Source organism: Passer domesticus, chromosome 2 (genome assembly GCF_036417665.1).
Source record: "Passer domesticus isolate bPasDom1 chromosome 2, bPasDom1.hap1, whole genome shotgun sequence".
NCBI lineage: Eukaryota > Metazoa > Chordata > Aves > Passeriformes > Passeridae > Passer > Passer domesticus.
This window is the reverse complement of record NC_087475.1, coordinates 112130318-112145531: the sequence shown is the minus strand read 5'-3', so window position 1 is coordinate 112145531 and position 15214 is coordinate 112130318. Positions and strand designations below refer to the sequence as shown.

Below are 15214 nucleotides of genomic sequence, written 5' to 3'. Positions count from 1 at the left end.
TCGGCCCGGGCCCGCCGCGGCGCCTGACGGGGCAGAGCCGCGGGCGGAGCTCAGCAGCCGCCTGCCGTCCGCGCCCGCTCCGGGACAGCAGAAAGGGGCGGGCAGGGCAGGGCAGGGCAGGGCAGGGCAGGGCAGGGCAGGGCAGGGCCCGGCGGCGCTGGCAGTGCGGGCACCGCGGGGCGAGGCGGGCGGCGCTGCCGGCGGCGGTCACAGAGCCCGCCCCGGCGGTGACAGCTCGCCGCCTTTATGCGCCCGGAGCGGCGTGTCAGGGGCCGCTCCGCTCCGCCCCGCTCCGCTCCTGGTTGGCAGCGCCGCGCCCAGCGATTGGCTCAAGGTGCGGCAGCTCGCCCGGTGATTGGCGGGCGGCGGCGGAAGAGGCCGGCCGCTAGGGGGCGGGGCAAGATGGCGGCCGTGCTGGAGGTGGAGGTTGGCGGCCCCGTTGAGCGTGAGGCGGAGGAGGTGCGGGGCCGGCGGCTTGGGCCGAGCCGGGCAGGGGGGGCGAGGCCGGGCTGCTTCAGCGCTGTGGGGCGCTCTGTGAAGGGGAGCCGCAGCGGACGTGGGGCCTGGGGGACGCGGGGTCCGGGAGAGCGGGGTGGGGATGCGCGCTGAGGGGCTCGGAGGGTCCCTGGAACGGCACGGCGGCGACTCTGGGTCACTTTGCGCTTGTGGACCTTTGGGGAGAGTTGGTGTGGGCAGTGTCAGGGCTGGGGGATCCTTGGTGTGGGAGGACAGGGGCAGGGTGGCCCCGGGAGCTTCGGGGGCCAGGAGCGCAGGGATGGAGGCAGAGCTGCTGTTCCCGTGCTGGCTTCTCAGTGTTCCTGGGGATGGAAAATGACAAAACTGGGGGGAAAAAATAAATCTGTCTGGAAAGAGGGAATTGGGAGCAGGGTGGGTGCTCTGTCACAGTGTGCGTGCCACTTTCGGCACTGCTGCCCCGGGCTTTGCAGTGGCTCTTCACCGTCCCCTGTGCTTCGTGCTTGGGAGGCTTTTCCCACTTGTAGAGGACCAGGAAAACTTGGTTCCATCCTGTCTGCACTGTGGGAGCAGCTGCACAGGGGTCATAAGTTCACTTAGCTTGTACAGTCAGGTAATTTTTTTGTGCCTTTCCTCAAGAATTGGCGGCGTGGCTTAAAATTTGTCAGATGCTGGTGGTTGTTTTGGAGAAGATTCCTGGCAGGGCCCAGTTGTGGAGATGCCCTAGTGCAAGGCTGAGCTCTGGAATTTTGTACCTCTGCCCTCTGCCTTGTGTTGCTGTGAGAGTGGTGCAGTGGGGTGATGGGAGGATTAAATCCCAGATCAGTCACTCTTGAGTTGCTACTGGTTATATTTTAAGATACTCCTTGGTGACTTTTTATGTAAAAATGTGGAAGATCCAAATCTCTGATGCTCAGAAGTGAAATTCCCACTTTTCATCCCATCAGGGCCTGGCAGAGAGGGCACCACAAGGCAGCAGTGAATGAGGAGGTGCATATAGGACTGTGCTTATCCCTGTGATTCCACAAATTGTTGGTGCAAAATCTGTCTGCTTGTGCTGTCCTGAGGTCTTGGCAGCTCCTTGGGCAGAGCAGTTTGCTGATGAGCACTCGTGGTGGGGACTGAAAGCAGTTTAACATTCCACCAGAATAAAGCCAAGTGTCCCATGGCCCTGGCTCTGCCTGTGCAGGGGCAAGGGTTTCATTTCCAGTTATCCAAATGTTTGGTCAGTTGGGAGATTTCCGCTCCCTGCTCCTTGTTCCTGTGTCTTATGAGCAGAAAAAATGCAGAATTGAGATTCCAAAATCTGTTCAGACTTTCACTAGAATATTCCTCATCCCAGCCTGCCTTGATTGGACTTACAGTACTGTGCAGACTTACCTTCCCCTTTTTTCAGGTTATTCCTGGATTCTGGGAGACAGAGACTGAAGTTGGGGCAATGGGAAAGTGAGATCAGGGCTCTTGGTTGCTCTGGAGCTTGGAACTGAAATCAGCAGCTGCTTATTCTCCATCCTCAAGGCATTCTTCGTGCCTCCTCTGGAGATTTGGAGCATAAGTGGATTACAGTCAGCTCCCAGTGGTGTGTGTGTTTGCCCAGAGATCCTGCCAGCTCCCTGGGCTGTGAGGAGTGTGTGGCTCCAGCTTTGCTGCTGTCCATATGAACAGTTTTGTGTTTTTCTCGAGGAGGTTGTTCTGTGACTGTCCCGGTGGTGGGGATCACAGGTTTGTGGAGGCTTTGGGGCATCAGCTCCTGCAGAAAACCAGGGAGTGGCACGAGGTTCTTCCAAAGGCCATGATACCACGTCCAAGGAGAGGATTAGACTTTAGTCCTAGATATCCAGTTTCTCCTAGTCATCACCTGGAGGAGGCTGAGGTTTTTGAGAGGATCATGAATTACAGAGGAGACAGAGAGCAGAAGAATTGTTCTTAATTCCTTTTCTTCAAAACAAAAGGTTTGTCTAAGAGCTGTAGTTGTTAGCACGCTGGGTCCTGTGCTGGTGGGGCAGCTGAAGGATGCTGAAACAGGAGTAGGCTGGTGTTGGACACTTGCTAGAGCTGATCTTCAGCTGCTTCAGCCACCCTAAATGTTCTTGTCAAACCCCTCTTCGTAAAGGGAGATTTAGGAGTAGAGGTTCTTCTGCCTGTTGGAGTTTGAAAGAGACCCCAGAGACTCAAAAGCTGCATGTTAAAATCAGACAAACTACATGTGGAATGAATGCTTGCTGGCAAGAGCAGGTGCTTCCTGCACCATTCCTGTGCATTTTTAACCCAAAACTTTTGTGCTGAGTGTGCAGATCAAGGAGGGGTTAACTGGAAGGTCTGACTCGGGGTGGCTGCTCTGCCAAGTCCTGTGTGACAGTCATCAGATCCCTCTCAACATCCCTTCTGTCACGTCCTGGCCCCCCTTAAGAAAGTTATTTCAGGAGCTTTGAGCTCTGGGGAATCTGGTGAAGCTTAGTCCTTGTACTTGAGAGAAAACTGTGTCCAGGGCCACAGATCCCTGATGGTCTTGGGAGCACAGCTCAGAAGAAGCCTGTCTGAGCAATGCCAGCAGTGTTTCCACAGGATTTGGAGCTGAGGCATCTTGAATGCATTTACTGGAAGAATTTGGAGATTCAGGGAAGATACCAAGGGAAAGAGGCTGGTAAATATCCCAGTCTCCAAGATGGGACCAACACTGTGGAGTGGCTGCTGATGTGGAGCAAAGGAGAGAGCTGAGCCCCCATAAAGAAATGAAAATCATTGCAGTGGTTGGAAGGTGCTTGTCAAATGTCTTCATCCAGCAAGAGTGGGGACAGAGCCTGGGAGGAGTGGGAGCACCCGGGTGACTCTCAGAGCTTGAAGGGGGATTGCCCTGTGCTGGAGCCAACAAGCACCCGGGGTTTCTCAGAGTCTCCTGTGTGCAGTGACCAGCAAACATTTTAAAATCTCCTTTTTTCCTGTTTGTTTGGAGCAGTTGTTGCTCCAAATTACATTGCAGTCGCTGAACTGATGGATGTGGCTGCTTTAGGAGCAGAGGAATTTGGTTGATACAAACACCCTCCTTGGTGTCAGGTTGTCACCACCTTCCCTTGGCTTCTGATGCAGTTCAGCAAGCTCCAACAAGGATTTTTATACCTTTAGGTTTTGCATCTAAGTCCTGAAGTGTTTCTTCAAGACTTGACTCAAGGGCAGGCTGAATTTCTCGCAGGTGTTGCTCTGGGGTGAAGCTCAGCAGATGTTCCACATCAGGCAGATGGATTGCTGGCGTGTGTTTTTCCCTACCTCCTCACCCTGGAGCAAATTTAGGTGCCAGAGAGGAAATGAGGCAGCTGTGCATCCTCAGCTGAGCCTGGCTGGGATCAGAGCTGCTGCCTGGGAGACACCTGTGTGCTGGTGATGGTGACCAGGCAGGGGAGGTGACTGCTGCAGCAGCCTGTGGAGAGCCCCAGGTTGGATCACAAAGGATCATAAAGGTTGGATCTAAGCCTGTGACCCTGTACCCAGTGGGGTGAGGTGGAGCTCGTTCCTGTGTACACATCTCTGGTGTGTGCAGGAAAAAGTGATAACAGTCTGTGCTATGGCTTCTTTCCAGCCCTCATCTCCAATGCCTCAGCAATACTGGAGTGTCTCCAGCACCGTGAGGATTTGTAAAGCCCACATGCATGTTTCCAGCCCTGATGAGCTGCACTTGATTTAATCTGAGTTTGTGTCTCACCAAGGAAAGGTGATGGGAAGAGCTGTGGGATTCCCTCCCCAGTGCTGCCTGGTCAGTGACCCTGGGTGAGGACAGGACTGGTGCTGGAGGCTCCTCAGCTGTTAGGTGAAGATATTGAGGGAAGGTTTTTCCCAGAGAAGCTGTGAGCTCCCCATCCCTGGAGGTGTTCAAGAGCAGCTTGGGTGGTGCTTGGAGCAACCTGGTCTAGAGGAGGTGTTCCCCATGGGAGGAGGGTTGGAGTAAAATGAGCTTTAAGGTCTCTCCAGCTCAAAGCATTCTGTGGTTCTGTGATTCTTTATAAAACTCCAGGTGAAAGCAGAAATGCAGTGTTGAAGCTCCCCTTATTCCTCCCCTGCCCAAAAATGAGAGTATTCACACTTTTTGTGAATCTTACTGGAGAAGATTGGATACAAGTATCCATTGTCAATCATCACTAATAACAGCAGCTCCCTTTGCTCTCCATAGCTCCTGCTTGTGATGTCTGGGAGGAATTTCCAATTATTTCAGCAAAGCAAGGCCTAAATCTTTCTTTTACTGTGATTTTGACATCTTTTTGACATTGATTTGTTGCTGGTGTGTGACATACTGTCCCCTATCTTGCAGCTTAGTGGAATTTTGGACTCCTACCACTGGTGGGAGCACTGGCTTCACTGTGCCCTGAGACACCTGGCTGGGTTGTGAATGTGGGATTTAAGCCAGTCCTTTTGTTCTAGTCACATGGGATGCAGGACAGAGCCTTGGCTCCAATAAAATATGGGGGTGTAGGTAAGGCAGAGGAGCAGGGAGAGTCGCTGCTCTTCCTGGGAAGGTGAGGGACAGCTCTGGGCTGGGCTGTGCTGGCACTGTGAGCATTTGGAGGTTTCTCATTTAAAGCATCTGAATCCAGAGTTTCCCAGCAGCTGATTTCATGGGTGTCTTTTTTTTTTTCTCCCTAGATCGATCTTTCACACTTGTCCCCAGAGGAGAGATGGAGGTGAGTTTTGGGAGCTGATTTGGAGCATACAGCTCAACTGAGCTCCTGCTGCTGACCAGAGCAAGCAGCAGCACAGCCTGTGATCACAGTGAGGCAGGAAAGGATCACCACTTTTTGATGGGTGGAAGTATGGACTGTCTTAAAAGGCAATAGTTTTTTTTCTTTTAAACTGCTGCTAAATATAGAATCACAAAATAGTTAAGGTTGTAAAAGCCCTCTGAGATCACAGAGTCCAACCATTGAGCACTGCTGAGGTCACCACTAAACTGTGTCTCCAGGTGCCACACCTGCATGTCTGTTAAATCTCTGCAGGTATGGGGACTCCACCACTGCCCTGGGCAGCCTGTGCTTGGGCTGGACTGCCCTTTCTGTGTAGAAATTTTCCCAATATCCATCCTAAACCTCCCCTGGCACAACCTGAGGCCATTTCCTCTTGTCCCATGACTTGTTAGCTGGAAGAAGAGCCCAACCCCTGCCTAGGCCCACCCTCCTGTCAGGGCCTTGTAGAGAGCAAGAAGATCCCCCCAACCCTCCTTTGGTCCAGGCTGAGTGCCCCCAGCTCCCTCAGCCATTCCTCACCAGACTTGTGCTCTTGACCCTTCTCAAACTCTTTTACCCTTCTCTGAACACTCTCCAGCCCTTCAATGTCTGCCTTATAGTAAGGGCCTGAAAAATTACTCTTTTTTCCTAAGCAAAACCAATTTAATCGAGATGCTTCTTGAAAATCACAGTCAGACTGGACTCTCTGTATTGCACCAGCACAGGCTGGGGGCTGACTTGCTGGAGCAGCTCTGTGGAGAAGGGCCTTGGGGACCTGGTGGAGAACAAGCTGTCCCTGAGCCAGCAGTGCCCTGTGGGCCAAGGAGGCCAATGGGATCCTGGGATGCATTGGGAAGAGCATTGACAGCAGGTGAAAGGAGATGATTCTGCCCCTCTGCTCAGCCCTGGTGAGGCAGTTCTGGAGTGCTGTGTCCAGTCTGAGGCTCCTCAGGGCAAGAGAGACAGGGAGATCCTGGAGTGGGTCCAGTGGAGGCTGCAGAGATGATGAGGGGACCGGAGTGTCACTCTTATGGAGAGGCTGAGGGAGCTGGGGCTGTTCAGCCTCAAAAGATGACTGACAGGGAACCTCCTCAATGTCTGTCAGCTCTTAATTCCATCTTGTTTTTTGGTCAAACAGCACAAGCTGGGCAAAGAATCCCCAGGTGTCTGTATCAGGCTGGAAATCAATTGTTCCAGAATGCTCAAGGTGGAGAGAAGCAATTTGCTGGGGTTGTGGGGGTTTTTCCAGATGTCAGCTGTTCCCCCCACTCTTCACCCTGACCCTTCCAGCCTTTCCCTTGTTGGACAAGAGAGAGAACAGTGTTAGTGGTTCCAAAACTGGGCTGAGGGTTTGGTATTGACAATTAGCATACACTCTGGGTCAAACAGTTGCAGTGTGCTCTAGGAAGACGCTGCTTGATTAGGAAAGTTGAGAGAGATGACCCCACTGGAGGTCCCTTCTAACCTTGCCCATTCTGGGATTGCAAGTTGTGCACTCCATGTTCATTAGTTCAGGTACATCAGTGGGAGTTCTCCTCCTCCTTCACGCTCACATGGGCAAAGTGGTGTTCTTGGCTTTCACAGCCTAGAAATGAGCTGGTCTCAGCGCAGCCTTTTGTCCCTTCCCTTCTGGATTGTTCACAAACACAACTCTTCTCAGTGCTGTTTTTCCATCTGGTCTTCCTGCCTCTCCTGAGGTGTTTGCACCCCAGCATGCAGCCTGTGCCAGTGTGCTCCTCAGCCACCTTTTCCTGGTCGTTGCAGGGTGGAGCATGTGCGGATGCACGCCAAGCACCGCGGGCACGAGGCGATGCACGCCGAAATGGTCCTCATCCTCATCGCCACACTCGTGGTGGCACAGCTCCTCCTGGTTCAGTGGAAGCAGAGGCACCCTCGCTCCTACAATGTGAGTTACCCCTGCAGGGAGTGCTGAGCAATGCCCTCCTTTTGCTGATGAGAAAAGTGTTCCTGCTTTTCCTGTCGTCTGGTGTTGATTCCCTTGTTTTCCCAGCATCCCCTTGTTTCTCCCAGGACGTCGGGGATTCTAGCTAGGGATGAGGATGGATGACTCTGAAGGCCTCAAGTTTCTGTTGGAAGTGATGTAGATAACTCAGTGCTTTCAATCAGGGATGGACAAGCAGATCCTGGAGGTTGTCCTGAGGGAAGCTGCGTTTTGTGGGTGCTTCCTTGGAAGCAGTGGGGGCTTCTTGCTGCTGGCAGCCTGGGTTTGATGGTTCCTGCAGCACTCTGCTGAGCAGACCTGCCACTTGCTGATGCCACCAGCTTGTCTGAGTCTGGTAGTTATCTAAAGCAACTTCACTCTGACTTCCTGTTCACAATAATAATATTGATTTAAGGTTTACAGGTAGTACCTGTAGTCCTCTGTGAACTTTAAACCAAACCTGTTTGCCTGTTTCCCTCCAGCAGCACTGTGGGAGCTCAGCTGCACAGCTGTAGATCCTTTTGGGAATAGGCTGTAGTGCAGAGGCAAGCCAAAACCACCTTGCCTTGTGTAATACCTGTCTGAGGTGTCTGTGGTTGTACTGTTGGAATCCTGGGAAGGTGAAGGGTTATGTAGCTGCCTTACAACAACTAGTTGTGTGCATCATCTCCCATGCATTCCTCTGGAGATGATTTCTCTGTGTTCTCCTGCCAGCTGTACCCTTTGCTCCCAAAAATCATGTGGCTGCTGCCTATGACTCCCTCACAAAATCATGGAACTGTTTGAGTTGGAAAAGTCCTCTGAGATCATTGAGTCTAGCTGTTACTCCCACACTGCCAAGCCCTGCACTAAACCTTGTCCTTAAGTGCCACATCCACATAACTTCTAAATCCCTCCAGGGATGGTGACTCCATCACTGTCACAGGCAGCCTGTGCCAGGGTTTCACCACCCTTTCTGGGAATAAATTTTCCCAATATGCAACCTTAATCTTCTCTAGCAAAACTTGAGGCATTTTCTTAGTGTCCTGTCACTTGTTTCCTGGGAGGACAGACTGAGCCCCACTTGGCTATAACCTCTTTTCAGGTAGATGCAGAGAGCAGGAAGGTTCTCTCTGAGCTTTGTTTTCTCCAGGCTGAGCCTGCCAGCTCCATCACATGCTCCCTATCCAACTCGTGTGCTGAGCTTTGAGCTCTCCTCTGGGTGCCCCAGGTCGAACCTCCCCAGGTTCCTGGTGCAATTCAGGGCCATTGGATGCAGGCAGGAGAATGGCTGCCACTGCTAACAGCGTGTCTCTGATGTCTGAGAAGCAGGGAACGAGCTCCAAATGCCTTTCCTCTGTTCCTGCAGATGGTGACCCTCTTCCAGATGTGGGTAGTGCCTCTGTATTTCACTGTCAAGCTGAACTGGTGGCGGTTCCTGGTGATCTGGGTGCTCTTCTCAGCAGTCACAGCTTTTGTCACCTTCCGGGCAACTCGAAAGCCTCTGGTACAGACAACACCCAGGTTTGTCTGCACTTCCTGGGAAACTCCTCAGCCCCAGGGTAACCATTACAAGGATCTCTTTCCAGTTTCCCTGCACAGATGTGTGTTAAGCTTTGCACCCTGGCAGTGTGAGAGCCCTGCACATGTGAAAGGGTGTGAAGCCCTTAGCTGGCAGCCAGCCCAATATACCTGGTACCTGGTTAGGCTGGAAAGGTGGATTCCATGTGGGCGGCGTCCTCACACAAGGCATTCCCAGCATGCTTCCTTATGGCCTTTGGAGTTCATGAGGTTTCTAGTTGGAAGTCAAGACTGTGAGCAGCCCATGACAGGTTGAATTAGGAACATAAAGCTCTTGCCCGTGTGTAGGGGTAGGTGAAGTGTCTGCAAAAACACAACAGGTGTGAAAAACAAAACTCTTCAGATGATTGGCGTACTTTCATTCAGGAAAAAATGAAGTAATGAAATTCTTTGTTTTAATTCTTTGCAGACTGGTTTATAAATGGTTTCTACTAATATACAAGATCAGCTATGCTACTGGGATCGTGGGGTACATGGCTGTCATGTTTACCCTTTTTGGACTTAACCTATTATTCAGGTGAGTGAATCTTTCAGCTCCCACTCCTGGGGCGATGGAGTGGAACACACCTTTGGCTATTACTCTGCAAAATCAGCTTACTTGGCACTCTGATTAATGGGGCCAAAGAGACTATTGGGGTGTCCTTTCACTCCTGGGAGGATGACAGGTGAGGTGCTGGTACCTGAACTGGTCCGGGTTGCTGGAGAGCCCTTCTTCCAGCTCGCTTGTTGGAAGCTCCCCCAGCTCTGGGGGGAGTAGTGGCATTGGTTTTTTGCTGTACTGCAAGAAGCAGTCAGTCCATGGGTGGTGGCAGAAGACTCCAGCCCAAACCAGCTTCATCGTTAGAGAGTTTGACTACTTCTCTGGAATAATACATTCTCTAGGATATGATTACAGTGTCTTTGCCCTCAAAAAACCCCTGTTGGTGGTTTTTCTGTTGTAGAATCAAACCAGAAGATGCGATGGACTTTGGCATCTCCCTCCTCTTCTATGGTCTTTACTATGGAGTGCTGGAACGGGACTTTGCTGAGATGTGTGCGGATTACATGGCCTCAACCATCGGGGTGAGTTCACCATGGACTGTGCCCCAGGCCACATTGTGCCCATATCAGGAGGCCTGAAACATGTTGGTCCCAGCAGCAGATTTGGCTTCCCTCGAATGAATTCCCCCCCTCAAGGAAGGGTCCCTGGATCTAATGTAATAAGAGTTGCTCTGAGATCCTTCCTGAAGAGCACAGCCTCTGCAGGGTTCCATCTCCAGGACAAGAAGTTCTTTCCTCTGAGGGTGGTGAGACACTGGCACAGATTTCCCAGAGAAGCTGTGGTTGCCCCATCCAGATTGGATGGAGTTTCTAACAACCTGGATTCGTGGAAGGTGTCTCTGCCCATGGAAGGAGGTTGAACTGGGTGACCTTCAAGGTCTCTTCCAACCCAAGCCATTTTCTGATGCTATGGAGAAGTGGAATGATCTGTTTAGCCCTGATAAACTGACAAATATTTATTTTCCTGGGCATTTAAAGTCTCCAGTGCCAGTGAACACTCCCATTTCTGACACCACTGTGCTCGTATTAACATGTGACCTGCAGCCACCAGGGAAGGATTCCCACTGTGGGCTTCCTTCCTTGTACCTGCTGCAACTTTAGCTGTCCCTGTGGACAGAGGGTGCAGTGGCCTAAAATCTGTAGCCCACTCACCTGATATTAAAATAACCCACTCCACCAAAAATATATTACCTAGGATACCAGTGGAGTAGGTCATGTTTCTTCTTTTCAGCAGCTGTTTAGGGTCTTGGACTTTGTGTTTCCATCTTTCTGAGCTCTCTGCTGCTGCTCCTTGAGGTTCTGCTCCAGCCCCTGGCCTGCCACGCTAGGACACCTTGGCACAGGGTCTCTCTTAGATTCTCAGGGCTCTGTCAGATGTTCTGAGCAAAGCTGTGCCAGGGCTCTACCAGAGCCATGTTTTGCTGATGGTTCTAAACCAGGGGGAGCTGTGACCTCCTTGGAGAGAGAGCTGGACAGATGAGAGTTGGGCAAGCTCCAGCTGTGTGAAATTTAACAGGGGCAAGTGCCAGATTCCCCACCTGGGATGGTGTAATCCTGGTTATAGGTACAAATTTGGGAACAAGAGTCCCGAGAGAGTTCTATGGAAAGGGATTAGGGAGTTAGAGTTCACAGGTTGAATATGAGTCAGTAGTGTGTCCTGACAGCTAAAAGGGGCCAGCTGTGTCCTGGGGTGCATCAGGCACAGCATCAGTGTGTGGCCAGGGGATGTGGTTGTTCAGCCATGAGGAAAGGGAGTGAAGCTGAATCGGGGAGGTGCAGGTTTGACACGGGGTAAAGGTTCAGCGGGAACAGGCTCCCTAGGGACATGATCATGTCATCAAATCTGCCAGGGTTCAAGGAGTCCCTTAGTCATATGGCTTAGTTTTAGGTGGTGCAGTGGAGCAGGGAGTTTGACTCAATGATTCTGAGGGGTCCCTTGCAGCTGGAGTGTGTGGGACCTGCTTTTGTAACCTCTCCGTGTTATGTCAGGCCTGTGCTGAGCTGTGAGGCTTGGAAATGGAGAGGGGTGGCTGCTCTGTGCTTTGCTGAATGAGTGTCAGGAACCTGCAGGGCTGGAGGTGGGAGCTGTATCTGACTGGCAGCCCAAGGCTGTTATTTTGGGTCAAAGCTGTGACCACCAGCTTGTCCTGCTCTCTTCCCCAGTCTCTGCCCTGGGTGCATGGCCCTGACAGGCAGCTGAAAACCCACCTGGCTGTTGGGGAGCAAAGAGGGCTGGCCCCTCGACATGGGGAGGGGGTGCACGGGGCTGGGGTGTGATGGGCCACTGCATCACTGAGCAGCTGTCCTGTTGTAGTTGTTTCCTGCAGCCGGACCTGTAACAAGGTTTTTAAGCCCCAAAGGCCAAGGCTGGACTCCTGGGGTGCTGACCCCAGCCCTCCTTAGAGCTTAGCTGTGCCACCGTGGGTGTGGGACACGTGCCCTGCCACTGTCACTGCTCTCCCTCTGCTCTGCCCTCGCTCAGTTCTACAGCGCCTCAGGGATGCCCACCAAGCACCTCTCTGACAGCGTCTGTGCCGTCTGCGGCCAGCAGATCCTCGTGGATGTCAACGAGGAAGGCATCATTGAGAACACCTACCGCCTCTCCTGCAACCACGTGTATCCTTCTCTGCAGGTGCCAGCCCCCTGCCTCACTAGCCCCACGCTGGGGTGGGCAGCAGGGAGCTCCTGCCCCATGGCTTCTCTGGCACTGGGTGAAGAAATGCCTGTTCTGGGACACGGGGTTGTCTGGCTGAATTTGCATGTGATCTGTGGCTGTGTCAGCACTGACTTGGCATGGGAGGAGGTGTCCCTGAAATTACTTTGTTGCCACTCTCAAGTGGTTGTTTTCTCATCCCCAGCTCCCTCTGCTGAGCCATGGAGCTGCACCTCAGTTTTTACCTGCTTTTGCCAAATCTGCTGTGACCCATCTGCCTTGGTAGTGCCCCCAGCAGATGCTCTGGTGGAGGTGCTGGTGTGAGGTCAGGATATGAGGCATCCCTGCTCCATGCCACACTGGCCCCTCATTAGACATGCGTTGCAGTGGGTCTATAAGGAAGAACTGTGGGGAAGCACTTCTGGCTTCCTCTGAAAACATCCCCCTGCTCCAGTACTGCTGATTGCTACCTGCTCTGGCCACAGTCCAGAAGCATCCTGCTTCTCCAGCACTCCTCCAGGGTTTCCAGCACGCTGGACTCACTCAGCCCTTCCCTGTCAGCTGATTGATGGGAAGTGGCTTTTGAAACTGGAAGTACTGGTTAGTGCTCAGTCCCAGCTGGGATGACAAGTCAGGGTTTTTTCCCCGTGGTGATTCAGTGTAGGGATGGGATGTCCTCTGGCACTGTGTGCGTTACTGCCTGTGAGGTGGTTTCCAAACTGGGCTTGAGCAAAGGTCATGCTGGCAAAACAGAAACCTAAATTTAACTCTTGGGAGCTGTTGGTAAGATTTATGGCTGACACTGTGCAAGGGCCTGGGACTGCAGCAGCTTGGAGTGGTGTGGCTGCCAGAGGAGCTGGTTGGTGCTCCTGGTGGTCCTCCAGGGTGACGGCTGGCTGGGCACTCCTGCATCTCTGGCTCCAGGGCTGACAAGGAAGTGATTCCTGTTGCTGCTGTCTGGCATTCTTCCATGGTTTGAGCAGCAGAGATGTTCTGGGAAAAGTCTGTTTGCTCTGTGACATCGCTGTACGTGGCAGAGTCAGTGCAGCCACCTCATCTTTTCCTGTAACTTCTCCAGGCTGTGCTCAGGTTATGCAAATCCTTTTGACGGAGCATAGCAAGCACCTGTAAGTCAGACTCTTACTTACAGAGAAATTCCTTAAATGTTAATCTCCAGGAAGCCTTTGAATGTTTCCAAAATGCATGCAGTTCACAGCTCTCCCAGGCTGTCCAAACCTTCTCGGTGCTTGGGCACCATCACTAAAGAGTTTCAGTCTCCCTGGTGCCCATGCATTGGTCAGGGCCTTCATGCTGCCACCCTGGCTCTGTTCTGCTGCCCCATGAGCTCCTTCTGCTCTCCCTGGAAGCTGCTGCACCTTCTGGGAAAGGGCTGTGGTTGTGCAACGCACCATCCTCACGTGGGGGGATGTTTCCATGGCTCTGGGGGAACATCCTTGGCCTTGGTGGTTTCTTCCACACTGAGCCGTGTATCCCCCTCTTCTTCCAGTTCCCCTTAACGTGCCACTCCCCAGGTTTCATGAGTTCTGCATCAGGGGCTGGTGCATTGTCGGGAAGAAGCAGACGTGTCCATACTGCAAAGAGAAGGTGGATCTCAAGAGGATGTTCAGTAATCCGTATCCTTTCTCCTGCTGGGAGTCAGTACTTTGGGAAAGGAAGCAGTGGGTGGAGAACACAAGGGGTGAGAGGCTTGCCTGGCACCCTCAGTAGGTCGCTGCAGCATGTGGCTCTGGCAGAGACCCTGCAAAACCCAAGGCAAGCCTGGCCACAGCCATCCCTCCATGAGGACTCATGCCTGGCCTTCCCCAGGTGCTTGTCCATGCCTCTCTGGGCACCTGTGTTCTCTGTCCCTGCTTTGGGGCACCTTTGGGTGGCTTCTGGGTGGGCTATGCTTTTCTCATCCATTTCCCCACGACTCTTTAACTCCTTCCTGCCCAGCTGGGAGAGGCCGCACGTCATGTACGGGCAGCTGCTGGACTGGCTGCGCTACTTGGTGGCCTGGCAGCCGGTGATCATCGGACTGGTGCAGGGAATCAACTACATCCTCGGGCTGGAGTAAGGGCAGGCGGTGGGGAGCCGCGGAACCACGAGAGGACATTGCCACCAGGGATGCTGGCTTTGCTCCGTCACCTCTCAGGACCTTGGCCACCACCAAGGACAGCAACATCAGGGCCCCTCCTGCTGGGGCTAGGGGAGGATTTTTTAAAAAAGCAATTATTTTAATGAGCATATTTAAAACTTTCTATTGCAGCCAAAAAGAGACGCTTGTCCCCTTTCCCTGTCCCTGTCCAGCCCTTTGCAGGGCCCTCCTGGGCTGAGCTTTGGGCTGTTCTCCAGCTCCTTCCTGCCACTCTGTCAGGGGAGGCCATGGCAAGAAGGGCCAAGGCTTTGTCAGCTCCCAATGCCAGCACCCTGGAGCAGCCTTGCTGGCAGCGAGGATGGGATATGGGGGCTGCAGAGGAGAGGCTGGAGCCCAGTGCCCTGAAAGAGGGGATGGAAAGTCACCTGGCTACCCAGCAGCAACCAGGCTGCTCTCCAGCATGGTTATGGTGGGCTCTGCCTTGGGGAACCCTTTTACATGCTCCCAAATTTTCTGTGTTCCTCCCTGGAGTCCAGCGGTGTCCCCTGACTGCTCAGGGGGTTCAGCCAAGGCATGGAGTGGGGCCAGTGCTGTTCCTCTCTGTGCCCTTGTGGGTGATGGTAATGGTACTTCAAGAGCAGGTGCCCTGCCCCAGGGCGCAGGTCCGCCCTCACCGTGTATTGCTCTTGGCACTGCAATAAAAGGGATGGAGTGAAGGTTGGGCTGGCACTGGCTGGCGTTTCCCTGCCCCAGCATTACTCCATGACATCCTCCTGGCCTTGCTGGTAGGAGCTATGCCAAAGTACTGCTGGGGCAAGTGGCCTTGGGCTCAGTTTTTGGTAGTGGGTGGGGGCAAAGTCCTCAATCCCAGGGCGGGTGGTGGTATTTTGGCATGTGGAGACTTGAGTCATATTCCCTGAGGGCACTGGGGTCTGGTGGAGGGCTACAAGGCAGCTCCTGGCTCAGGGGATTTGGGAAGTGGCCACAGTGGTGACATGGCTGTGGGTGCTGTGTTCCCCCTGGGGAACCCCAGCACCGTGCTGCATCCTCTGAGTTTTCTTTTGGGTGAAACCACATTGCAGTGTTGTGCCAAACACCAAAATAAGAGCCCTGGAAATGGAGATGTGGCCCTGGGTTTTTCTTGATCGTCTTCCTTGCTGCAGGGCATGCAAGGTTCCTCCTTTCATCTCTCCTAGGGGCAGGATATTAAGTTCATGATGACCAAGCATTCCCATCTG

General features: G+C 53.1%; 1 protein-coding gene across 3 annotated transcripts; it reads left to right on the top strand.

Annotated features, from left to right (window-relative positions):
- The first annotated feature begins 341 nt into the window (after positions 1-341).
- On the top strand, positions 342-15097 carry RNF121 (ring finger protein 121). 3 transcript variants are annotated; one of them, XM_064410789.1, is made up of 9 exons: positions 342-459; positions 5107-5144; positions 6948-7089; positions 8474-8628; positions 9095-9202; positions 9627-9747; positions 11708-11841; positions 13411-13509; positions 13821-15097. In XM_064410789.1, the coding sequence occupies exons 1-9, from the start codon at positions 403-405 to the stop codon at positions 13906-13908; spliced, it is 942 nt and encodes a 313-aa protein (XP_064266859.1). In that variant the 5' UTR covers positions 342-402; the 3' UTR covers positions 13909-15097. The 3 variants fall into 3 exon arrangements, with proteins under 3 accessions (XP_064266859.1, XP_064266857.1, XP_064266858.1); XM_064410787.1 differs by having other exon boundaries at positions 13411-13512; positions 13835-15097; XM_064410788.1 differs by having other exon boundaries at positions 11708-11857; positions 13386-13512; positions 13835-15097.
- Positions 15098-15214: the final 117 nt, after the last annotated feature.